At 37.4% G+C, this 27,275-nt stretch overlaps 1 protein-coding gene across 4 annotated transcripts in view; it reads left to right on the top strand.

Annotated features, from left to right (window-relative positions):
* The window catches only part of SMYD3 (SET and MYND domain containing 3), a 425,811-nt gene that overhangs the window by 42,339 nt on the left and 356,197 nt on the right, over positions 1–27,275 (top strand). For 3 of the 4 annotated variants that reach the window (XM_054818819.1, XM_054818821.1, XM_054818820.1), the window contains exons 2-5: positions 8,210–8,273; positions 13,920–14,027; positions 15,145–15,202; positions 20,328–20,464. In XM_054818819.1, coding sequence (XP_054674794.1) covers positions 8,210–8,273; positions 13,920–14,027; positions 15,145–15,202; positions 20,328–20,464 — 367 coding nt within the window. Of the gene's footprint in view, positions 1–5,421; positions 5,441–8,209; positions 8,274–13,919; positions 14,028–15,144; positions 15,203–20,327; positions 20,465–27,275 lie in introns of those variants that run through there. The other variant, XM_054818822.1, reaches the window with a different exon arrangement.

Raw genomic sequence — 27,275 nt, 5'->3', positions numbered from 1 at the left:
AAGGTGGAATGAATGTACTGCGTGACTGAAATTAATCTGTTTAAGCCTGAAATTGCTGGAGGCATGTTGGCGTGCCGACTGCAAGCAAACACTGGAGATGGCCTTGGTTTGAGGGAAATTGTGTCAAAATAGCTTTGCAGGGCAAGTAGGTGTTGGAGACAATTTGTAGTAGTTACCTTGTGCTCTCAGAGCCAAATTTTGCTGTGTTTCTGCTTCAGTGCTCTCAGTGGGGGATAGCTGTGAGTTTTGCTAGGAGGATAATTACAGTATTTTCACACAACTTGAGTTCTGTTGTGATGGCATTTGTTTTATTCATCCTTCAGGTTGATAAAGTGTGTGTGTGTGTACATACGTACGCATATATAAATGTAAAAGGTATTTTATTCTAAAGCTAGGCTGTCTTCTAGAACAAAAAGGGACTATTTTGGGAGATGTTGAATGCTACTCCTGAGTATTTTCAGTTAAAGGGCCTTGTACTACTGAAATTATTTCTGAAGTCTTTTCTTGGTTTTCAGTAGAGAGATTTTCTTGTATTTCCTTGCATAGGTTAGGATCAGAGGTAAATATTGAACAAAGAAGTAGAATTCAAAGGTAAGATTAAATTTCTTGCCTGTTTGAGGGCCATATTGTTAGGTATTTCTTCTTAGAAGTTTCTGCACTAGTTCTTATTGGAAAGCGCTGCATCTGAAGCTTTTTATCAGTTACCACCTTAATGGAGAGGTCTATAATTCTGTTCTTGGTTGTATCAGAATAAATACTTCCCTTCTAGTGGCTCTTTTCAGAAAATTAACTCTTCTTTTCAGTTTAACCTAAGGAGAATCATCTGTTTGTGCCTCTAGATAACTATTCAGTTTCAGAAAAGAATCTTGCACCATTCTGTGAATGTTGGATATTTTTAAAAAATCCAATCTTTTTCAAAATAGTGCAAAGAAGTTTTGAAAAATAAACATTTTCTTATCAGAGTTTAGTAATGCTGCTATCACTGCATGAACACAAAGACTAGCTTCTACATAGAAGTAAATGAAAATCTCCACTTTGGGTGTATTTTTATTGTTTTTCTAGCCTTGATTCTGGCTCCTGTGACCCCCAAAAGAAGAAAAAGCTAAAAATCTAACAAAAATTGTCAGAAAAGATGATACTGGAATGAAGAAATGACTGTAGACCACAACAGGATTTTATTTAGAAATTTTTTTTCACAATTTTCAGAGCTGGTATTCTTCAGAAGAAAAATCAAGATGCGGGGGAAAAAAATTATGGGAGATAATACCTAACGTACAAAACCAGAGAAAAAATACCATCCAGAACTTCCTGTCAGTTGAAGTCATATGATGTAGCATGTTCATTACCTATTCAGCGTGTATTTTAAAATCAAATAAAGATAATACATATGTAAAAAAATTTGTAAAATCTGAACAGAACTGATGCCCATTCAAAGTAGAAGGGCCCTCTCTCTCCTCTCATCTATTTGAATTGTTTTTTCCTCATAGAGTGTATCCAGAAATGTTTCAAGCTATTAAATATATGGCTGGGTATAACAAGAATTACAGAAAACAGCAGCAAACCTGTGGGCATTCAGGGTGGCATGTGAGACTTCAGAAGCCAAGACTTAAGCTATGGGAAGTCATCCTGAATAACCTATTTTTTTGTTTGTGTTAGTAGATAGTGTGCTTGGGAGCGCAAATGCCTTCACTAAACTTTCATCACAGGCCAGGTGCTTTGGTTATTCATGTAGTATATTCAGGTATAAAGTAGATGGTCGTTGCATTTGGAAATAAAGTAGATTTTTTTTTTCTTATATAAAAGGTCTCAGTTCTCACTTGAATAAGTGGCTCTGATCATTGATGGTAAACTGTAGTTACGATCTTTTAACTCTAAATATTTGTCATTCTTCCTACCTCTCAGCTACTTCTCCCCGCTGCTGCTGTTAGGTTAAAAAAAGACTAATTCATATACTTAACGCAATCAGGTGTGCAAGTGGAGAATATTTTGCATGACTTCTAGGGACATAGATTTCAAAGGCTTCTTACCTGTTATAATCTTGTTTTCCAAGACCAAATGGGTTACGTGGGTCCTGAGAGCAGTGTACGGAATAAACTTAAGGCAGAAAAAACCCAGCAGCCTTATTATTTCAGCAGCCATGGGGCACATGGAGGATGGCTCCTTCCCCGCCAGCTGATTCACAATGGCAGAGCGAGTCCAGGGCCTTCGCAGGGGAGAAGGGGGGAAGCCCCGAGCCTGCCAAGCTGCCCTAAGTCAGCACCCAGGGCACTGGGGGGGCTGGGAACCCCTGCTGTGGGCACCGCTCGCTGGCTGTGGAGGCTTGTTGCTTGCCAAGGGCTTGGATTTGGGACATTGCAGAAGCATATGCCCTGGGGTTGTTGCCACCTGGCCCCTAGCGCCCTTTGTCCTTATCTCCAGAGCTGTGCTGGGACTTTTGGAATGCTGGAGATATCCCCCTGCCTGCAGTGCCTGGTGCCAATGTGAGTCAGCAGCTGGGTAACAGCTGGGGACCAACTGTGCCGCTACACTGTGTTACGCTTCTGCTGGGAGACCGGTGAGGAAAGAAAGGTGTAATTGCATTGAACATACCCCTCTGCTCTCAGATCTACCAAATTTAAAATGGCTGCTTGTTATTTGCATCTTTATTTTTATTATTAGAAGACGGAAGCATATTAGTACCATGATGAATGACATGTTTGCTTATTGTGGGTATTGATTGCTTTCACTTTGTGACAGGTCTGAAATGCGCACACTTGAGAAAATGCAAGTAGACTTTATGCACTTGACATGTTTGACTGAATCGCAAAGGTCTGAGAATTTGTTCAGGAAATTAGTTCAACATGACGTGCATCTGAAAGAGCCGCTCTTTCAGAAACATGTATTATAGGGCTGAGTTATTAACTTAAAAACAATATCAACAACAAAAATGCAGTTGGGGATTTGTGTGAGATTGCCCTTTTGTCCTGCAAGCTGTGGCAGAAGCAGAAGTGTGAATAAACTGCATAGGAAGGAGTGTTGAGCTCAGTCTGGTAATCAAATGTTCTGTTATATCTGACACTTATCTTGTGAGTAGGGCTGAAAGTCAAGTGCCTGCAATCAGCAGAGAAGTGTAGATGCATTTTCATTATAAATTAAGTAGTCTAATTGTATTTGGTTGAGTCTTGTTGTGGTTTTTTAAATTATATTAGGCCCTTTCCTTGCAAACAGAAGTACCTTGTGATGTTTTTAAAAGAGCACGTTTTTGTATGTTGTGGGAATGCAGGTGTGACTCTGATAAGACCTGACAGTCCAGGCAAACCTTCATCAACCTCTTCACTATGTGATTCAGGCTTGGCACGTTCTTAAGATTTTAGCCATGCGTTTTCAGGCTGTCTCCCTTGCCGCCACTCATATTTGGGAACAGCTTCCCATAGACCTGGCTGTCTCACTGCTCATCGTCAGCCCTTCCTTACAGTGCTGTGGTCGTCTTGTACCTTTAACAAAAAGGAATTTTAAAAAAGCCAAAGAAAAAAAGTTATTATGGAGGATGTGTGTGCCACTTCCAGTCGAACTGTCTTACTATTTTTTTTCCTCTGTCTAATAGGTTTTCTTTTGTCTCCTGTCCATATCAATCCCTTGGGATTTCCCCCACCCAACTATACATTTGGGTTTATTTTTTTTTCTCAGTACACATTAGGAGAGCATCTTCTGTGAATGGTGTTTGTAGACAATAATGATGAAAAGATGTAGTAATATCCAAATTCCTCAGAGCAAAGATTCTTCACCTGACCATAACACCATGCTAGGGGACAACCCCTGCTTACTTTATTCTTGTGGATTTTTTTTTGTTTGTTTGTTTTAGTACAGGGTAAGATCCACGCTTGTGCTTGCTGTTTCATAAGGGGTTGTGGTCGTTTGGAAAATCTTGTTGAAGCTGTATTGGAAAATTAATAACTTATTTTCAACTGCTGCATCTTTCTTTCCTTTTCTATTGCAGCAGAAACCTTTTCAGAGATTAAAATATTACTGAATGCATTAGATCAAATTCTGTGCATATTCTCATCCATGAACTAAGTCACATTAGGTGAGATGCAGCAGATACGTTGTGAGTAACCTGATACTATATCCAGGTGATGTTTACAGTTAATGAGAAATGCATGGGAGCATTTGACAGTGACTTTAAATTTGTTTCAATAAAGCCTATAACACTAATAAAATATTGAGGAGGACAGGAATAAACTAGGAAAATTGTCTCACTTTTTAAAATGTTCTAAAATGCATCAATCCTGTATATAGGAATACATGAATCTTATTCCTGAATTTTTTATATCCTGATTAAGTGGTTTAGATCATACTGTTTTATGTTTAAAATGTCACATAGCAAGATTCATAGATGCTATATATGTAAAGGATTTTTTATAGTCCAAGAAGGAGAAGAGGACTGGAACAAAAAGCAACAATTTCATCAGTAGTTTTACTATTCAGCTCTGTAACAGGCATTCTACATCTGCTTGTCATTCAAAGAAACCCCAAAAGATGAATGGGCAGTTCATTCATTATACAGTGCCAGCAGGGAGTCATCTTATTCAAATAATCTGACTGGTAGTGTCAGTTTGGCAAAAATCCAAGTTTTGAGTGATGGTCCTTAGATTTTTGTGTGTGTATGCGTTCGTTACTGCAGCATCCTTAACCCTTAGGGACAAAGGGTACAAAGGAAATAATCCGGTAGCGTATTGAAACCTTGGTGGGTGCTGAAGGAGTTTAGTGCTTTGTGGCTACAGGTCCACTAATTGTTTTACAAAAGAAAGAATGAATAAGTGTTGGTGACTTAATACCAATGATTCCTAAGCATCTCTTGGAAAAATACCAAGAGGTATACCAACGCAAGGTATGCTTGCAAGTATGTTAAGGTTGTCGGATCTAGCCTTCTGATGGAAGAACATGAAATCTGTAGGAGAGACTTCTCTGATAGTTATGGGCATTCATTCATTTACATTCTGGCTCCAGAAAGTTAGAATTACTTTGTTTTGGGAATCTGTTTTACTTGCTGCTGCTGCGACTTTTTGGTATTTTAATGTGTATGGAACTAAAATTACCAATGTTCTGTTAGCAAAATCCTAAGTCATTACTGTGTTTTGATGAATAGCATTTAGAATAAAAAAAAGTCTGCCTTCAAAACAGTTTTGTTCAATCATTCTGCAGTAGGGTGGGCACTTAGTCATTCAGATAATACTATATAATAATGAAGTTTGATGCATACTGCTAGCATAGATATAGAATATTGAATGCAAAGGCGGTATCTAGAAAAAGAGAGGCTGAAAGCTCCTTTGTGATCTCTCTCTGGTTCTGTACAGCCACGTAAGAGGGACCTGTAAAGAGCAACAGGGACGCGCAGCAGAGTGACGGTCTCAAGGGCTGTGCCTGTGTGTGTGGGGAGCTGAACAGCAAACTGAAGTTCTAGGTGCTTGGCTTTCTTCTTTTGTTCTAGGTCAGTAGGCAGATTTTTAGTGGTAATATTGCCTGTGATGTAGTGAATGATTCACTGGCAAACTCAAAAGCTAATAAAGCGATAGCTAAACAGGTTAAAGTTCTTATAGTGTCTTCTTTCAGAAATTTGAAAGGTCTAGCTTCAGAAAAGTTTTAATCTATCCTGTTAATTGTGAAATAAGTAGAAAGAAGGTGTGGATTTCTTAAATGATTCTTTTATGTCCTTGATACAATATGCTGCTTAGGATTAAAAGACGTGTCGAAACTTGTCTCAGTGGGGAAGAATTTGTATGCGCAGTTTATGAGCACATATGTATATCCGAACTGCTTCTGATGATATCCAAATCAATGAGCAGGTCCAAACAGCATTTCTGTTTTGTGGTGGCTTTTTTTTTTTTTTTTGCCTACAGTAATTATTCCACTGAAGTGTATTTCTTCCCTAAATTACTCTGACGTGAGTTTCTAATCTAGAATGAGAAATACATGCTCCTCTATCACAGGCTGGTTAAAGTTGTGTCATTGCTCAACCTTGAAAATGAAGCAGCTCTCCCTGGCTGGCAAAACAAAGATTTCACGCTTGTTTCTAACTCTGAATCATCCTCAGGCATTGCATCTTAAAATCAAAAACCTATTGTGCATGTACAAGATTTTAGATTCTGTTTATAGGAATCCAGCAGTTGCTAGTTTTTTTCAGTCTTCAGGGCTGGCTTGCAGGTAGGAAGGTAAAGAAGACACTAGCAAAACGTGTGCTTATGTCTGAAATAGTTCTGCTTTATTTTTCTCCTGGTAGTTACTAGGAATGCCTACAAAATTTTGTGCAACAAAATAGTGATTTTTATGCAGTAGAAATGAAAAATTGTTACTTGATTGTAATGATCTGTACATAATGCTCATCCTAATCTTTGACCAATGCAGCTAAACTCCTGAATGCTTATAAGAGTCCTAAGTGCATAAGCTGTTATTTTAAATAATTCAAACATAGCAATACTTTAATATATTAGCGAAATACCTTTCCACCTGTGGGACTTGAGGGAAAGGAGAGGTTGGTTTGTGCTAGAGGATGCTCCATGGTATATCTGGTGTTCTGCCCCTACTCCTGATAGTTTTGATGTCACGGCTGAAATCAGTGGGCTGAATTCATCATCCAGAAGTTCTAGATTGAGGTTTGTGGGCACGTTGTTGCTGTCTTTTTTTTTTTTTTTTTTTTTTCCTGATGTGGAAAGTGTTCTGACATTTTGAAATCACCCATAGAAATTAAAACTTGGGGGCAACTGAGTGGTGTAAGTGAAAGAAGCAAGAAAGCTGGGAATCTGAGTTTACAGTATGCAGCCTCTGGATTACTGATGACAGCGGAGGAGTTTTCTTTTGGTGTCTGTTGGGAGCACGAGTGAAAAGAGCACACCTAGTACTGATGTGCAGATACCAGGAATCTTGCGGAGAAAGGTCCTTCTGATCATTTAAACTTGCCCTTTCGGTTTGAAATGGGCTGTGTTAGATGCTTAATTATCTCCCAATTAGGTTGGAAGGCTGACTTAATCTTTATAATAAGATTAGAGGCAGCTAAATGTGAAGCACTATGGCAATGCAAAGATTGAATTACTAAAATTGCCTTTTGAGTAGGAGGGTAGCGTGTCTGACACCCCACCCCTCTCTTCCTTGCCTTGCAGAAGGATGGAGAAGGGGGTACTGAAAAGTAGCTCAGGGTGACAATTTCTTGGGGTGTGCCTGAGCTGCGTTCAGCTGTGTGCGGCTCACAAGGTAACAGTGGTGCCCAGTCAGGCGCTGTGCTTGGTTAAGGTCACAGCGATGGCCAGCAGAAAGTCTGAGGGGAAGTAATAAGGATTATGCAGTCTGTACAGTCCAGTTAATTGTTTCTGTAACGTAACTCTCCTGCCTTCAGTTTGAACAACAAAAAAAGTATATACTGTTTTCCCAGCCTAACGAATGCCCACAAAGCATGTAAGTAACTTTGCATGTTAAGAGATCAAAGCGAAAACCACCCAGTGTGACCAGAATAATGCAACATATTCAGTATTTTCTACAGGAAAATAAAAGGGGAGTATCAAAATCTGTCTTGTTTCTACTTATCTGAAGTAAACCTCTTTACCTGAACTCACATATTTGAGGTGTAAGATTTGCTCTGTGTGTGCTTTCATGCTTAATATTTACAGAATATTCAGTGAATTTACAGAGCTTCAGCTGTTATTTTGGTCTCACTGTCCACCAGTCAGAACTATTTTCTTAAAGCAGAAATTTCTGCTGACCTGTCAACCTCCGATTCTGTTATAAAGTTATAATTTGATGTCACAACTGCAGGTTCACAGCAAGGTCTTGCTTAAGACAGCGAATGATGCTTGCTTAAAACAAGACTCAAGACAGATAACAAATAGATTAACTAGCTGTATTGCACAGCTCTAATTATGACGATATCTACAAAATCAAACTCCTCAGAGTTATAGCTGTATGGCAAAAAAAAAAAAAAAAAGGCACACTTGATATCTTTACTGTTGATCCAGAGAGGCCCCAGAGGTGCTGAGTCACATGAGTAAAGCATTGTGAATATAGCTTTGAACACAACCGTGCACTATTTCTTCTTGTGTAGTACTGCGTTTTAGACTGCTCTTGTTTCTCAGATACTTTTCTTGCCTTGGAATATTTGAATTTTGCTAGTTACGCAGGAAGGATAAATACAAAGCTCTATTTGTATTTATAACTGATTTTCTTTTTTTTTTTCTCTAAACAGGAATGAACATCTGCACAGATGCTCTCAGTGCAAGGTTGCTAAATACTGTGGTAAATCTTGTCAGGTAAGATGAAAAATAACAGCTATAAAGGGTTGAAGAAAACAGGTTTTGAATACTTTATTTACAGGGTCTCCATGCATTTTGTGCATTGTCAAAGCTCCACACTGCAAATTCTTATTTGTAGTTACGGACAGAGTGTATAAACATGCTGCCTTGTTTTATTTGAGTACTTTTTATAGTTACAAATATAAGATTATAATCAGTGCGATAGACAAAACTAAGTTGAAATGTGTGGTGTTTGGCTGTGCTTGGTTAGAGGGGGGGAGGAATATTTGTTCAGCTTTGCTGACGGTAGGCTGAAGGCTCTTGCAGTAAACCAATTTGTACATCAAGAGTAATTTTTAGCATGGCAAAGTATATATTCCAGTTTTTTAAATGATTCCTCCTAGCTTTGTGTTGTGATTTCTGTTTGTTTTTCTAAATAAAGGAAAAAGAAAACTAATGGTCACAATGGACTAGTAGTGATACTCTATTAAAAGTATATGAATTTAACTTTTAAATTTAAGTCTTTGATATTCAATTGTGCTTCTATAAACAATTCACCGTAGTATAATCTGCAGTGTTCTCAACCTGCCGGAACCCCCTCCTTTTTGGGATTAAAACATATGGAGGGGGGAAAGGAAGAAGATGTATCATTTTGATTCATTGTATGGCAAATGTGTGCAACGTACATTAGGTGCTTACTGTAGCATCAATAATAATGCCACAGGTAGATTTATTGTGGGAGATCATAAGGAAAGTATGACTGTGAAGAATAGAAAAGACCAGAGTAATTGCAAGGTAAGTTTAAAACAAATATCTGCCAGGAGAGTCACTGGTAAAGTTTCAATTGGTGAGTGTCTAATGCGAAATGAGACCGTACTGGTAAATCTGCAAGGTGCAATGCAATACCCTGTTCCAGCTTAGGTGTAGTAGCAATGCAGGTGGGAAATGGGGCTTCCTCCTTGGGGAAAACAACTATGTGAATGTCCTTCAAGGATTCACGCTATATACCCAAGATGGCTTCAGGCTACCTTTGCTTTGTGCTTACAGCTCTAGGGTTTGTGTGCTTGAAGCCGTCCACAGTTGCAGGTATCGGTTTCAGTGAGAAAGGCTACTGCTGATAAAAGTAATCTGCACTTAAAATGCTGTGCACTTACTGTTACATAATATCTTGAACTGTTAGTATCAATAAAGTAATATTGAATTAATATTATATAATATCCTGTGATATATATAGGTAACAATTGAGAATAACTGAAAAAAATGTTGTTTTCTAGTCAAAACAGTGAATTTATTGGGATTGATGGCTCAGGACAGATGATCCAGAGAAACAGATCAACCAGATCTGTTTGCTTTTGAGGACTGTCCTCTAATTCATATTTCTTTTGTTAAGCTAGGTAAACTACTGTGCAGCCCTCGTTTTATAGCAGATGTTAGCAAAGCTGTCCTTGGCCAAGCCAAAGGCTTTGTGCTCTACCTAGCCTCTGTAGCTTTAGTGCAATTCATTAATATGTGCACTTCTAATTGAACTAATTGCTGAACAAAATAAACAGCAGGGTATTAAATGAAATTGCAGTTTGCACATTTAAAAAGTGAATATTGGCAGGACAGGACTGTTTTAGTTTTATAAATACAGATAACTTTGAAATGCAAATTGTGTGGTTGGATTTACAATTTATACTTAGCTGCAGAATGGTTTGATCATGTTTGCATGTGTGTTAAATGAATCCTACAACTCAAAACACTTAGCTGAGTCTTAAAAACTGTCAATTTTCTGGAGTTTTCTGGTTAATACATAAATGAAATCAGAATTAATGTAAAAATCTGACTTAAAAAAAAAAAGATTAATCTGAGTAGCTGAAGTAGGTTTAGGATAAAGGTGGAGTTTGTGAAGGAAACTTCAAAGTAAATGAAGCAGGTGATTTCTATTTTAGGATGTACCAAAGTGAACTGTTTTTAAAGCTGCAACTATCTTGAAAAATCTTCATTTGCTTTTTAAAATGTCAGGTGGTTAAGAAAAACTGTCTTTGGGCTAATCTATAGAGGAGAAGAAATCTTCTTTTGAAAGATGTTTCCCTTTTTGGAATGTACTGTGAGAATTGTTATCCTTTAAAGAGATATGTGGGCGGAGCCAGGAGTCCAGAACAAAACTATGAGGGAATTAAAATTTCCAGTTTGTAGAAATCTCCATAATGTCAATATTGAAAATTTCAAGTGGGTTGTGCTGAGTTTCAAAATTTCCCATTATTTTTTTTCAGGCCAGTTGAAGCACTTTGCTTTCACTTTTAACACTTTAATTTACTTCAAAATATATAGGAAATGTGGAACTGGAAGTTATCACAAGAGGTCCTTAGGGCTGACTTCTTTCAACTGAATTCTGATTTCACCATCAAGTATATGTAGACCTTTTGCTTTTAAGCATAATTTTTTTCAGTTGGACCTCATTCACTTTTGCCCCTCCTTGATGCTTCTCTGTTGTAGCCCCTTTCCCATTTGTTGATGCCTAATTTCCTGGAGCCACCCTCTAGCAGTGTTGTGTTGGCTGTGTGTGCCTCCAAACGTAGTTACCATGTCTGCTGCTCCTCGTAATCAGTTATGTTCTCTCTGTCAATATCTATTAATTTGGTTCATTCCATAGATTGGGGACCAGTGATATAGATTATAATCCCTGGCAAACAGGAGAGTCATTTCAGGCAGAATTCAGAATGTGTCATTATCAAACATTATTGAAATGGATTAAATAAAAAAAAAAAAAATTCTGTAAAAAAAATTTGAACCATCCTTTGGAAACTACAAATTACATATTTTTAACAAAGCAAAACCTTCCAATGGAAAAATATCCCACTTGGAATTTTTTTTTTTTTAATGAGCTCTAGTCTTTAGCTGCTTTTCATTAGCATATCAATCTGCAGGAAGCATTCATTTTTTGGATTCTGCATAGGAGACAGGGGAAACGTTTGTTTCCTAAACATTGGTTTAGGATCTTTCATAGGGTTAGGGACCGTTCGAGACAGGGATAGCATATGTCTGTGTGAGAATGGATGCACTTTGGCAAAACAGCTCAGCTAAAAACATGCAAGACCTTTCAGGCAGGTACGAGGAGTCTTTGCTCGTGCCCTGAGCCAGCAGGAGGTGATCCTGGGCCTGGGTTGTCCGGTGAAACCCAGTGATGCATTTGTGCTTGTGAGGTGCTGGTTTGGGAGAGAAGGCTCTCAACCTACCACTAGTAAGCAGCTATATATATGCTGGACTATCTCCTAAGCCATGCGGGTTCTCACCCTTTTCACTTGGGTAAAGCCTGAGGAATTTCACTTGGGATACATTGAGCTTGAATGAGAGACAATGATTTGGGAGGAGACAACGGAGGAGTTATTCCTTCTGACTTACTAAGTGTAGTGAAGCCCAGAGGAGAGAGTGCTGGGCACTGCCCTGCACTATTTACTCGTCTTTCTCTGCCTGCTTTTGATAGTGTTCATTTCTAACGGGGGGGGAAAAAATCTGTTGCAAAACTGGTAAGAACTTCCCTGGCAGGAAGGGACAAGGGTCGTACCATGTGGCCGTACCTCTGCACTGTAGTGTTTATACCCATGCTGGACATGGGATGTAAAAACCTTGACTGAAAGCCAGGATACGCAGAGTTGAGAAAACCTCCCACAGAGAACTGTGGGACTAATATGAGAATTGTTAGAGACCAACTTTAAAAGTAGGTCTCTCCAGGGTCACAAATCTTCATGGTTTCATACTGTGTTCTGTAGTTGGTATCCTTGTTGTATTGGTAGGGAGAAGAAATATTGTTGAATTTCATTATATTTAATGCATTTGGAGCCTTCCCCTCTCTCCCTGGCCAGTTGGGAGGAAGCCAATGGCAGTCCCCTTTCCAGCGCTCCTTCTGCAGAGGAGTCAGACTAATTCCTTTTTGGCATCAGTTTCGGCCAAAGTGCTGTTTTGCAGAAGGTGTGTGTTTGAGGTGCGTTCCCACGAGAAGAACAGTTCAAAGAGATGTGGCATATGATGCTGCTATGTGGTACTGCGTATTTCATCTCATTAGGGCTTTATTGGTTGGGTAAGCTATTAATCATTTTGATGTCACCTCTAGCATGTTTAAAATTCTGTGCAACATTTATGTAGGGAAAAAATTTGACAGATAAAGGCTTACTCCAAAGAACAATTTTAGTTTAAGTGGGATAAAAATGCCAATATAATTGTATTACACAGAATGATGTCTAGACATTTACAAGCATGACCTTGTTTCTTCTAGACAAGAATAATGCTATTCAGCACTGGATACTTAACTTTTATTTGTCAGACAGCATGTGACACTAACTGTATTTGGATTAATGCTGCCTTGGTGTCATTTTTTCCCCTTGTAGAGTTATGGGTAAAGGAAATTAAATCACAAATCTCCCATGTAGCTGAAAGAAAGAAAAAGTCCAATTTATTTATTATGTGTAAGCCAAAGGGGGGAAAAAAACCTGAATGAAACAGAATAAATGCTATTGGTGCTGAAACCTAGTTACCTGAAACAATTCCCCCACTTAAAAGCAGTTTAAGAAAAATTTGTGTGATAGCCTTTGTAATCTTTATAACTAGCATGTCAGCGTCCACAGGTGTGATGTGCGCTTGCACATATCACTGCCATTCCCTCTTTTTTTTTTATTGCTGAACATGTAATTTCTTTGTATTAGACATTTTATCATTTTCTGTGTGGCAGTTTCCTAACAGAAGCTGTTTTTCTGAGGGTTTTTTTTTTTTTCTTACTGCATATCTATGAGAAAATGTCACCTTCAGAAGCCCTTGGTTATTCTGAATTCTTGTCATTGTAGCAATTTTTTGTTGTACCCTTTTTTTTCAATTTGCTTTTAAAAAGTATTTGAAACAGCTGGGTGGCTTCAAACAAATACTGTGAATATATAAATAAGATGTGGAAATATGTACTAGGTTAATGAAATGGGCTTGGAGTTTTTGTAAATTATAAACAGAATTTTCAGCTTGTAAAGACAGAAGGCAAAGAAAAGGTGGTCAAAAATTGCCCGTCTCTTCCAACATGTTTCTTTAGCTGTTCTTGTGGCTTCCACACTGATTTGGAGGAGACAAAGGAAAAAAAAAAAAAAAGACATATTTCAATATATAGCAGCTTTCCCTCACCTTATCATCCTGAACCTACACTGCTTTAGCTCCAGTGTCCAAAGTATCAGTTACACAATTAATTACGTTAGAGGAGGGAATGGTTTGATGGGGCTGGTTTGAGCGGATAACCCAGCCTGTCCCTTTCCACCACACTCATGTTACAGCTGCAGACTTAGACTATGCCGGTAAAGTGTGTGTGCTGCTGTTTCTTTAGCAGTCAGCATCCAAGGCTGCCTGTGTTGGAGACTGCCAGAGTCAGTGGACAGCAGTACCCAAGGAAGGTCCCCTTCCTGGTGCTTTGGAGCTGGCTTTTGGCTCTGCAGCTGTTCCTCCCGGCCCGGCTCAATGGCTGCAATGCTGTAGTGGTTCTGGATCCCCAGGTCCAGCCCATGGTGAGGCTGATCATGTTTGTTTGTGTGCATATGCAAATATATATATATATAAAAAATGTATGTGTATATATATTAAAAATGAGATACATATTATGTAAAATAACATGCAGTTTTTTTCTTTCTCTTCCTTTTTAAAAAATCCTAATAGAAAGAAGCTTGGCTGGACCACAAGCAGGAATGCAGGTGTCTTAAGAGCGTCAAGCCTAATTTTCCTCCAGACTCTGTCAGACTTGCTGGCAGAATTGTTTTTAAACTAGTAAGTGACATTCTTTCAGATTTATTCAGTGTAGCAGATTCAGATAAATACTTTTTCACTCTACATTTTTAATGTAATTAAGAGCTAGAAAGCTGAAGTGACTGGGATTGCTGAACAAAATTGGACTGCATATTGCATTACAAGATTACTGATTAATGTGCAGAAATGCTGAAAGGATCAAGAGATACTAAAATGGACATAATTAAGCTCAAGGGACCTGTTTATCGACTTTGTCTTTCTATGACTATGTGGCAGAATTCTAAACTTATTAACTTATTTCTGCCTAGAAGGAAAACACAGAGGGACACTGTTTTTTTCTTTGATACTACTGATGTTATTGGTGCTTTTCCATTAACTTTGCTGGGAACATCATTCAGCCTTGTTTGGTTGAGTGGTAAGGACAGAAACACTGTTAGCCAGCCCTTCCTTTAGAGGGCACAATGCCATGCTTTCAATTTTGGGTTCTCTTAATCTCAATTATGTTTTTTTTTCCTTTTTTCCTAAACTCTCTTGGAAGTCCTAGGTGTTAGACATTCCCATGGTTTGATTAATTTATGTGGACTAAATTTTCTGTTAGGTTAAGCAGCTTATAACTCTGTGAGATTGTAAATCAAAAAGAATTTGCCCATTTTTTTGCTGACCCTGCCATAATGCTGTCTGTCTTGAATAAAAACGTGCATTTGTTGTGGTCTGAGGTGATAAAATATGATTTAATATCTTAATTTACACATTGTTGGGAAGAGTGCATGATTGTTTTTAAAGGGCAAATATGTACCTAGCTATACTGTGCATTAATTATACTCACATGAAATCTGAGACTGCTAACCTCATAAATTGCTTTCAATTATAGTGTGAAGGGGCAAAGTAAATTACTAAGGGTAAGCTTCTGAAGTAAAAAGAAAAAAAAAGGTAGAAAGTGTTATAACACCAAGAAAGATTTTTTTTTTTTTAATTTTTATGATAGTTTACAGAAAGTATGGAATGACCAGATTTATGTTGGTGCTGTTAGCCTTGCCTAATTATCTTACAGGCATATCGCATGGAATAATCAATCTTGTAGAGTGTTTTCAAGATAAAGCGTGCTATGTAAGTGTTAATTATCTGTTTTTCTCTACAGCTTAGACAATCAGTATGGCTTTCTGAGAGACTCTACTCTTTTTCCGATCTTCAGTCAAGTAAGTAATTGCCAACCATATTGCAGAAAATGCTTGCAAGTTCTACTTTATAGAATGGCCATCTGATTTTCTTGCAGCTTGCCTTCTGAAGGTCTGCTCTGTAGAAAAACAAAATCAAAGATAAAACCTGCTGAAACCTCTATGGGGAAGAACAGTTTTTTTCAAAGATCAAGGAAAAAACGTGTGTTTTGTTGAAGGAAAACTTCCACCTGATTTCTTTGGCTTTAATATTTTTTTCTCATTTTACAGTGTACATCTTGCCTGTTCAGTTTTTAACTTACCCGATGTCTGCCTTATTACATACAGTGCCAATATTTTTATATATATATAAAAATACATATATTTTTACATTGAGGTTTTACTTTTTAAATATTTATGCTATAGCATAAAGCTTCAAAATAACTTCCAGACAAAGGAAAGAAATCTAAATTTTACAAGGAATATATGTATGTCTGTCTCCTACATAACTTTTCAATGGAGGGGAAAAAAGATAAAATTGCACCAATATTATTTTTGTGGTTTCACAAATTTCTACTGGTTCAGTAGGAAAGGATGCTCATTATAATCTCTCAGCAGAGCTAATGTAGAAATAGAAAACATTTTTTCCAGATTTTGTGGTAGCTTAAAGGTTAAAGGCTTATAAGGGAAGAAATACATCCTTAGTTCATTCTTGCATCTTGCTTAAAGGGATTTTCTAAAGAGTAATGTGAATATTTTGATTACCTACATTTTTTAATGTTATTCAGAGCTTTGGCTATAAACTGGCTTAATCTATTCATAGAGTTAGGTAGAAATAAAAACCACGTAAACATGAAAAATGCAATAGCTAGTATTACGTTTTACTTCTGTACATCCTGATGTTCTGCCACCTTCTCCCAAACTGCAAGGGCAAAAGACCTTAATAAGGCAAAAAATTAAAAGGGATAGAGGGAATGCATTTCAATAATTTAAAACATCAGGATTTTCTGCTACAGATATTCTCAAATAGTGTAACAAATGTTTATGGGGAATTAGATGAGTATCTGAATTAAGAGCAGCATTTCCAGATGCTTCAAATGAAGTTAAAATGATGAAGTCTACGGACTTCTACGCTTCATGGCACTACTGGGATCCAGGGGAAAAAAATTCTTTATGGTGCTCTGTTGTACCAATGGCTGGTTGCACGGGAGGATCTGCAGGGAAGGGAAGAGTTTCCCTTTAAAAATTAAATACTGGTTGCTTGTACAGCAGTTGTCACTAGTGTAGGCAAAGGTTTTTCTGTAACGGATAATTCCATTCAAACTGAGGGTTCTCAGTACCCCTCAGGAGATGATCTCCGCTTCCTTTGACTTCACTGAAGACAAGGGAAATAGTGTGATAACTTGTCTGGAGAGAAGCTTGGTATTGAACAAGCCTGAGCTGCAATGGATAAACGGTACAAAAATCTGTAAAACAGTTGGAAGCTCCTACTAAAATTCTCATTCTGAAGGAAATGCTGATACAGCCTGTGATACAGGTGGGATGACTGTCCTCTCACTGATACAGAACCAGCTGGTCCACAGCAAGTTAGTTTAGGAGGAGGCAAATGAGAGATCCACATCTAATGTTTTATCTGTATTTAAGCGCTTTAATAACAATCCTGTGTAATCTTCTTAACTCCAAAGTGCAAGGTGTTTAGGACTCCTAGACATAAACCAAAGTTGATACTTTACAGAAGGCAGTACAAATGGCCTATGACACTTGCATAATCTTATGTAAAAGTTCTGACTAACTCTTACCTTTTGCTGTTTTCACAGTTTCCTTGCTAGTGTGAATAGATGGTCTCTACGGTTTTGCAGTTAGAATAGGCCAAAAGAGTGTTTTAGGATGGTGTGACAACTTGTGGTAGCTGTGATACTTTTTGCTGCCTCTATATCCTCAAAAAGCTACTGTTATTTCATAACATTTTTCCCATTTACTGCACAATTTACAGATGGAATTGATAGAGTTACTTGCCTTCGGTACTTGGTAGAATCCATAGGAAAGTCAGAAAAGTATTTTCATTTATAGGCCTAAATATTTAGGGGAAAAAATTCACTGAAGGGAATTGCATGAACTAGAAATACAGACTGCGATCTTCCGAAGCAAAAAACTTCTCAGGAAGCATCTGTATAATAGAAGATAATGTTTCAACACTAATCAGAAATATGACAGATAGAATTCTAATTGAAATTATTTTTTTTAACATATATTAAAAAACTCACAAAAAACATGTGGAGGCATCTAGCCCTTTATAAAGTTCTATTCCCAGATCCACAGTTCCTTCAAATTCTTTATATACCCTGAAACTCAGATTAAGTTGGAGGGGTGTCTGTGTGCATTGTTACTTTTGCTGGTTCTCATTTAATGTAAGACAATTCCTTGCTTATGTAGTTCTACAGGCTCACTATCTGTTATGATCATTCAGAAATCAACTTTGTTTTCACTTACTAAGATTCAGTAGAGTTTGGGTACTGTACTGTGGGCAGACTTTTTGCTACTTTACTTGGATCAGTATCAGAGCTGCATAATTAAATACCCATGAGTTATTTAGAAAAGTTTCCACAGGCTTTTAATAGCATTTTTCTCTCCCACATCAGGGTTCTTATACAATTGAAAAAAGTTTCTTAAGAACACAGAATGAAAACATTCAGAAATTTTGTTTCACTTTGCTTTTGGCCTTGGCGTCTTGATGTGCTGTGAAAAATAGGTCTTGATCATTTGCCATTAAAGATCCCGTGGGACTTTTTGCTGGGATCATTAGCTCTGATGTCCTGGACAGTTTCCAACATGGGTAATTGCATTCTGCTCCTGTCTCTGTCAATTCTCCCTGAAGTTCTGGTTGGGTTTGGTTTTCTTGTTCACATCTGTCGTAAGCTGCTGTGTCTGTTTATACCATGCTGCTTACATAATTCCTCTTCTCTATTCTAGAGGTGTTATATTTGCTAGTAGTGAAGCAAATCATGTCTTCCTCTCTTTTCATAATACCTTTTGCAATGTGCATCAGGTAGATTAAGATGAATGACATGATGTCTTGAAAAATTACATTTGAAGGAAGAAGCTTCTTTAGTTTCAAAGGAATATTATATAAGAAATGCAATGGTATGTTTATGATTTTTTTTTTTTTTTTAAACTTGAGTTTCCCAGTCATGTAAAAGTGTGCTGCTTTTCTGGAAGACACAGTCCTCATAGATATGATACGTTTCTATACCAGAGATTTCCATACATTGTGAAGAGCACACAGGTCTGGATTTCTAACATGTACATTCATTCAGGCTTGCAAGATCACCCTCAAATATCCACACTGTTAAGATGCACATGGGTAGCACTATAGGTAGCTATAAAAAGGCAAATCCTTTGGTTAAATAAGCTTTGTGCCAGGTATGGAGGGTCATATCTCAGTATTCTTAGAACTAGCTGGTTTGAACTTTGTGAGAGGCTGAAATTGATTGCTCTAGGAGAGCATGTGTCTCCTTCCCTAGCCCTAGTAGGGACAGACCACTCTTAAGATTCCTTTGGAGTCATTGCTTGCTCAGCACGTTGCAGAGTCACCCCAGGCATGGCTTGTAGATGGCATTTCAGCAGCAATGACTGACCATTGGAATGGGAGCTGATCTTGGAAAGTGTTACTTTATGCTGAAATGGAAACAATATACAATAGATAATATAGATGCTTCTTGAACTCTGTATGTAGCGTGAAGAGGGGTACATTTGCCAGAATACGGTGTATTGGTAGGATTGCATCATTCAGCTAAGCAGGGTGGCTCTCAAGAAAGTCTAAACAGAACCAAAGAGTTTGCAAATAAGGAAACCCATACCAGACTGGAAGCAAATTGTAGCTGGTTCCACTGGAAGACTCCTGGCTGGTAGCTAACCATGGGTACTGGCCATTTTAGTAAGCCAGCATTTAGTGCTCTGCCAGAAGTAGTTCATAAGAGATTATTAAAACATCTCACTTGTGTGGTGTGTGTGAAATGGAAACTTCATGATAGCAAATTTACAACCTACAAAATAGCCAGTACCTTCAAGCAGAGGGATGGCGGGTGGCATAGAGCACAGAAGCCCGAGCATTGTACACACTAGATGGCTGTTTAGCCAACCTCAGTGACATCTGCTTTAATTGCATCCTCTTTTTAAGTGAGTGACTAGGAGTTAGCTTTAAAGAGAAACACAGATCTTGAGTTGTCCTTCCAGGAGGCCAATAAACTTGGATCTAAAGTATGGGCAAGAACCTTTCTTGGCAAAAGGCATTTCCACTCCTGTTAAGGATGGATGTTTAAAATAAAATAACAATTCACCATTATGCAGAGATGAAATTGATTCACAGTGCATAATAATCCTATTTGCCTTTTGTCACAGACTGATGCTTGAATCTGTTCACCTTCACATTCTCCATTTCGGCTCTATTCATTTTGTGCTAACTGGCAGGAAAAAAAAAAGTGAAGCAGGTAATCAGGCACTGAACTTAGGACAGCTGACTTTCACTTTCCATGTTATCAGTGACCTGATGCATGCATGATCACTTCATTAGAAAATAAGGCACTATCTTTCTTTCTGCTTCAGGGTTCCTATCCCTAAAGCATGAATAGTGGTGCTTTAGTATTTAATAAAGTGATATTTGATTAATATTCTTCCATATCCATTCCGTTTACCAGCTGGTGTGCACAAAACTACCTTTCGCTCTAACTTTCCCTTTTGATCTGCCAGCATAAAGTGTTTCTGACACATCTATGGAGAATACAGTATAAAAATATGCACTGCTGCAAGGAGGAAGGTACTGCTGCATAAATTTTCAAGCACACTTTGAATATTACAAACCCAGATGCCTAATTTTCATATATAATGTCTTACATCTGCTTACACATCTGCTTTATCTATTGGCTTTTGATCTTTGACTCACCATTGTATTCATATAATTTAGCAGCAGCAACCTGATAAACTCTTCTGTCTGTTGATAGGTAGCTGTCACAAAAAATGACATGTCTGCCCTCTGTCAAAATTGCCCTCTGTTAAGATTAATTCTGGGACTGGAAATGTCTTGACTGTGTGGCTGCCATTGGACATTTTCAAAACGTTGATGAAAGGTTCTGTTTATGACATGGTATTTTTTTTTTCCTTTCCCCTTAAGATATTGAACAGTTAAGTGAAGAAATGAAAGATGGCCTCAGGCACCTTGCACAGACGTTGCAACTGTATTTGAAAATGGAGATCCAGGATGCGTCTCACTTGCCACCTGCAATTGACTTTTTTCAGATCTTCGCAAAAGTAAGTGTTAAAATGTGATTGCTTGACAACTCATAAATTATCCTTTCCTTGTGTTCCTGATTTATTTTTGAGTGGGAGTTCAGTAGATACATCCAGAATGTGATATATGACAACGTGAAAGCAAACTATTTATTTTTTCTATTCAGTCAGGTTTTAAGCAGAAGTATAGCTTGTATATAATTGTAACACTTCAAAATTAAAGCAGCAGCCAGAGGATATATTTTCTTTTCCCTTTTTAAATTGTCATGTTAAAGCTCTTGGGGGAAAAAATGTTGCATTAAAACCCAAACAAGTTCAAAAACAATTGAGTCAATCAACCTAAGTAATTTTTCCACAGTGATAAAGAGCATATAGCATCATTCTTCAACCTAGACTTTTTCTGCAAAGTGCAATATTTTATATTTGCAGATATACTCCCATCCTGTTTTGTCATTTTAGTAGTATGTGCTAATGGATGTTCCAGACAGTGCTGTATCCTACAAACTACTTTCTCAGGGGCCGTGTGGATCATTTGTTCTAAAGGGCTATTTGAAATTATGATTTCCACAATATGTAAAATGTTTGTTATATTACTAACTAAATATTGTTGGCTTTTGCTGTACATATTTTATTGTTTTCAATTCAGAAGGCTTCATTTGAACAATGAGAATACTCATAGTTTTAACTCGATATAATTTTCTAATTGATTCTAATTTCTAATTGATTTCTAATTGATTGATAAATTCTAGCATAAGGTTTATCTTAACTCATGCATGTTTTAGTTGTTTTAATGAATGTTTTTCTTATGAAATCAAACTCTTACATGTTTTTCTTCTGATGTAAATAAAAGGAAGAACCTCTTAAAATAAAAATGCAATATATGATTTTTTACAATTTTAAATCTGTTTGCACAATTGTGGAATCTCTTTTGCAATGGACAGGAGTAGGAGTAATATAATCAACTGTGTGTTTTTTCTGGATTTTTTTATTGGCGATTAGACTGCTGTGATGTAAAGTTGTAATTTTCCCTGAAAAAGCACGCAGGCTGAAATACACCCAGTTAAGGAGATTCATACATAAAAACCTTATGCACTACCTAGTCCCCTGTTTTACTGACGTGTGTTGGCATGCTGGTTTGGCCTGAACTTTGTCAGATGCATTTCAAATGAAATATGCATGCTGTGTTATCTGGCTTAGAGAATTTGTCCAGCTGAAGATAAAGCTGAATATCAGAAGATGATCACTGCCTAACCAGTTTGAACTGAGTTGCAGCTTGTAAGAAATTCTTTACAAATGTTGTTGCCTTCTATGTAATAATAAACTTTAGATGGAGGCTGGCCATGGTGGCTTTACAGGACCAGTGTGATGATTGCTCAATATATTGGAGCACTGGTGAAGAAAATAAGGAAGCTTTTACATTTTTTTTTATGTGCACGCATGCACAAGCATCTGCACATATGTGCACCTCCTCTTCCCTCCCATGTTTGTTACCAAGCAGATGCACGTGGGCATCAAGGGCAGAGTGAAAGTCAAGACTTCCCAGCTCCACATCCTGTTAACTGGAGAACTAGGAATGCTCTTGTTAATGACAGCACTTGTCTCGCTATAGCTTTACTGTCACAATTATATTTTTAACTCAACGTATTCCTTATGTTTAACTGTGAACTTCTCTCCCTTCCCTATTCAATGTACCACATTTTTAAGTTGTTGTTTTGCTATTTTTTTTCTTCTGGAAATTCAGAGGCTCTCAGACTAGCAAAGTAGGTCTCATTTCCTTCTTTTGCTCATGTTATTGAGTCTGTGTGATAGTCTGGCCTAGGAAAATGGTGAGCAAATGACATAGACCTGTCCTGGGTACAGATGCTTTGTATCACTAATGATAAAAAGAAATGACAGAAGGGACAGAAGAATCTCACTGAACAGGTGAGCTGGTTGGGAGAAAGGAGCCATTGACTAAATATACCCATATGCTTTACATGTGAGTAAAATTAGTATCTAGTTTGGAGTTCTGTCAAGCACAATGCTTTTTGGAAAGCTCTATTGTCACTCACCAGTTTTCCGCGTGGTAGTTTATAGCCCTCCCAATTTGATTGTCACATGAGTGTCTTATGAAGTATGTCATTATATTAAAATATCATTTTAATATGCCCCCATCCCTAGTGAGATAGCAGCATGCATTTTCTGCCACTCCCATAGAATGTTTTTGGAAGATAAGCTGAATGTCAATGGAAAAAATACTGGCTTTTTTTTTTGTCCTTAATCTGAATAGGGGTGCTTATTCGCAGCAGGTAAAATTTAAGGCTTTGGAACTGTAAAGTCTGATAAAAGACTTATGTGGTCTTTTCTCTGTAGTGTAACTCTAAAAAAGACCAGCCGTGATGACTTCTCTGTGTGGTCATAGAATAAAGAAATACTACCGATACATGACTTCAAGATGTAATCTTGTTTTCCCAATCTCTTCCAGCATTCCTTTCAAGTTCAGTAGGTGCTTATTCTAACATTGAACTTTTTTGGATCAGTTCTTTCATTGCATGCCACAAAAAGATCCAGTCAAAGGTCATTTTTTATTCTGTTTGATGCTGGATCCTCAAGACGGAAAATAAGCAGACGGCCAGACAAAAGAGAAAAATGGTCCTGCAGTGAGATGACTAAATTCCAGATAGTTCTTGGAAAATCTCCAACCTGATTTAGGTCAAAAGAGCTTCTCGGAAGCTCTTTTAAACAGTCCTCCTTCTCTGCTGGCCACTGCTCTTGTCTTTGTGAAAATTAATTATCATTTTAGTCTCTGCCCATTGAGCGTCAACGAGCAAGTGAGTCCCCTTCAGTGCAAACTTGTGGAAACTTCCCATCGAAAAGCAAAGAAAGTTTTGCACATCTTCTTTCCATGGGAACAGAATCCCACCCCAATATATTTTTAGTTTGCATAAGACCTGTGGAAAATATCAGCTGTACTGAATGGGGAGGTGTTTCAGAAGGGTAATGTGCCTTCCTTTTTGACAGTGTTGCCCTGTCCTCACTAAACAATTTGCTTTTGTATCAACTGTCCTTTGAGCTAGAGAGTTGGATTTTTTCATTCTTGCTATCTGATCACTCTTTGGAAGCTCCAGTTTATTTAACGTGCCATTTATCAAGGTTGCGACTGTTTTAAAATTCTGATCCTCAGTATTAAACAGAATTATCTGCAGTTAATTACGTGATAAGGCTTTAACTCCACTGAGACATTTTCTAATGTCAAGATAAATTTTTGACACCATGGTTTTATGGTTTAATGATGTTTCCATAACCTTGAGATAAAATCAGTCCTTGCTTTTTATTCTTCAGCTTTTACTTATATGTGTGAGGAGGTGGCCTGGAATTCTGTGAGACATTTAATGGATGCAGAATAAAGAATTAAATTTTTTTGTAGTTCTTATAGTTCTTTTCATAATAGCAGACAGAATCACGTAAACTAATTAAGACATTAAATGAAATCTGTACCTGCCATGTTGGCTGTAAAACTGTGAGTAATTTCACTGACTGGAATCAGGCATAAGATGACGCTTTTTTTAGACCAAATACAGACTTGGTGTCGTGCACAGAATTGCAACTATTCATACTATGTCAGAACTGACTTTTTGAGAATTTTGAAGTTGTCTGAAAACTTTCTTTTTTTGCAATTAATACGAAAAATCAGAGATTCTGATGTTAGATAAAATGGTAGCCATTTAAAAGATCTAATTTCAGATACATTCATTAAAATAGTAAGATATATGCAACCTCTGTCACTAACAGTAAGGTAAAATCCAGTGACAGTTAATGAACTGTAACATGGAAGACTTCTAGAGCAGTCTAGTAATCTTAAAACAGAATTCTGTTGGAAAAGAAAGGGTTTCTAAAGGATGTTTTGATGAAACTGTTGATAACAAACTTTTGGGAAAAGGATGCTGGATTGAAGAGTCTTGGGAACCCCATAGAGCAGAGATGATACTTTATTCCTGAAAAAGTAATCTCCCTAATTCTTCTGTTGTGCAAAATTTCACTTTCTGGACAGTATCTTAACTGCACCCCCTCAACTGTGGGGTGATAGGGATTAGAGAGAGAATTTTTAGCTTTCTGAAAGTTTTAATCTTTCCTATAGTTACAATCTTGCCACCTTTTCTTATGAGCAGATTCTGCTTTGAAAGTAGATATGCTGCTTTCCTTCAGTTCACTAGAGAGGTCAGACACCTGTATAAGTGTGAGCTGAATATGCCTCTTTATGCAGGTGGTGTGCTGCCCACCACCCTCTTCTCAGGTGTTGTCCTGCTCTTTCCTTTTCAGGTCAGTTTAGAATTGACACAGATCAATGACAGAGTAAAAACAGGCCTAGGTGAGCGCAGAGCTGTAAGTCTAGGATAAGGTGAAAAAGTCAGTCAGTATCCATATACATAGGAAACAAATGTGCATCTTTTATATGTAAGATTAATTTTTTTCTAAGTTTTTTTTTTTTTGTGAGGTTTGTGAAGTTGAAGTCAAAGTGAAGAAGAGATACAAGTTTGATGCTGTATGCTAGCAGACTGTCTGTACTCAAAGACAGCTTTAACCGAAAGACTGGTTGTGCGTTTAGGCTGTTGGTATAATTGATTTTATTTTTAACTTAGGAAGTAAGGAGGCTACTGTAAAGTGCAGAGGTACATCCCTCAAGAGACAAAGTGCCCTGGTCTCTTTAAAATCCTTTGTTTATTCCTCCTATCAAAGTTTAAATGTATTGTACTTGTTCTTCTAACTTTTCAGTACTTACTTTTTACTCCACTCAATGCTTTGAAAGAGTTTCTTTTCGACATAAAGGGTATTAGTACCAATTAAAAAACCTTGTTAAAGGGGTTTTGGTATGAATCTGCACAGGCAGAAGAGAACTGGGATTTAAGCAGTGTCAATTGGCCTTTGTAAAGTCTGAATACTAAATTATGGTAATCTATTTGGGTATCTTTTTAAGTGCAAGTTTGAAGGAAATTGTCTCACTTAATGATATGACTGGAAAGAGTATCTTTGATCTTCACATTGCTCCGTCAGATCTTAGGCATCAGGTAGCATATATTTTCTGAGAAGACCTTTGAAGACAAGATACATCTGCCTGGTCAAGATATTCTTTAGCAGCACTTTCAATAGGTTACTCTTACTTAGGATTCACTAGTTAATGTAGTAATCCATGTTAGCAGGGAAACGAAAGTGATTTGTATCAAGAAAGTCAAAAGAAATATTGGGATAAAGTTAAGAGTAAAGTTATGATCAAGTTAAGAGCTGTTAAAGGCATACAGGTGAAAATTGTTGTCTGATGGCAGATTTGCTAATCTAATTAACTCTGGATACACTTGTTCAGTTTCTCTATGATTAGGAGGCCGTGAAGTTTTTTCTGGAGATGACAAAAGCAAGTGCGTATTTATCCATCAATACTCTTTGTGTAATTCAAACCTAATGTATGTTGCTACCTTGTCTCATGCAAACTTGTGTGTTTATGGTAAATTGATGACCAGCCTAGTACTGACAGATTTATTTTTAGTCATGGGCCAGGAACCTATTTTGCAAAAACCTTTTCATTTTGATATTCTTTTTTCTTATAATTTCCAAAGTCTTGTGATTTCCAGAAATCATTATACCTGAAACAACAGTGGTTAAGCCTAGGTGCTCAACACAAAATTGTGTTTATGTCAGTCTTCTTGACTCTTTTATTTTAGAGTTGGAGGGATATGTTCCTGCTCATCAAACTGTATCAGAACCTTTTTCTCTGACTATTGCCATTTTAAAGTCTATTCTTTTGAGGAAGGGAGGGGGAAAAAAGTCAGGAGGTATCCCTCGTTCTCCCATCAATTCTGCTACTCTTGAAAGAGTAGGAGTAAGTAGAAAATCTGAAGTTGGCCGTCTTGTTTTTCATTTGTCTCTGCCTATGATTTCAGCATGTTTATTAAATGGTAAGAATGCTTTTCACTTGCATAGTGCTTCCGATAAGGCTTAAGAAGGACTTGAAGCGGATTTAGCAATGATTCCTTATAGTTTTCTTGAGTAGCAGACTAATATTATTTCTAAGCAAGAAAATTAAGGCTATTAGAGAACCATCGAATAGCTGGCTTTTCATAAGAGGTCTATAGGGCAATCAGAACTAAATCACATCTCTCCTGCTGCACAGTGTAGCAGTCACACTCTGCTGCTTGTTTCTACAATGTAGCCAAGAGTAAGTGTAAAACCGATTGGAATAGCAACAGTTGTGAATAAGAGTCTTAGGTTCTCTCTTTTTAATTTTGCAGAAATAGTTCTATACTGCTGCTAAGTTTCTCACTATGTTTGGTTAACTAGGTGTTCTTTCTTAAAGTCAGGATCACAGAGCAAGTGGCAAACACCGTGCATCGGTTTTGGAAGCAATAGTGTAAATAGAGATTAAAGAAAAAATAGTAAAAGCCTTAATAAAATGGGAAGAAATATTGCAGCAGTACTCTAGAATGAGGGTGATAAACAGTCTGAGAAGGCTCCTCTCTCTCTGCTTCACCAAATGAAAGTTGTATCTTTAAAGGAAGTGATTTTTGTCTAATGTGATTTTCCAGATTTAGTTATTTCCTGCTATTTCCCCATTGAATTATAATTTGGGGAGATAATTTTCCATAGCAATTATCTTAATTTTTAGTCACAATAGTTACCTTCAAGCCAATAACATATTTTACTAGACCATGAAACAAGGCTTTAACCATCCTATCAGATTTTAGATTAGAGCAACGTGGTTATATTTAAAATATAAGCTTTTGCTAAAAATGCTTGGTGCAGTGAAAGTAAGACCGTAACACTACAATTCTTCAGACTAAGCTTATGGTATAATTCGGGTCCC

Source organism: Grus americana, chromosome 3 (assembly GCF_028858705.1).
Source record: "Grus americana isolate bGruAme1 chromosome 3, bGruAme1.mat, whole genome shotgun sequence".
In the NCBI taxonomy this organism is placed as follows: Eukaryota; Metazoa; Chordata; class Aves; order Gruiformes; family Gruidae; genus Grus; species Grus americana.
Note: the sequence above shows the minus strand (reverse complement) of the source record. Positions and strands in the feature narration are given on the sequence as shown.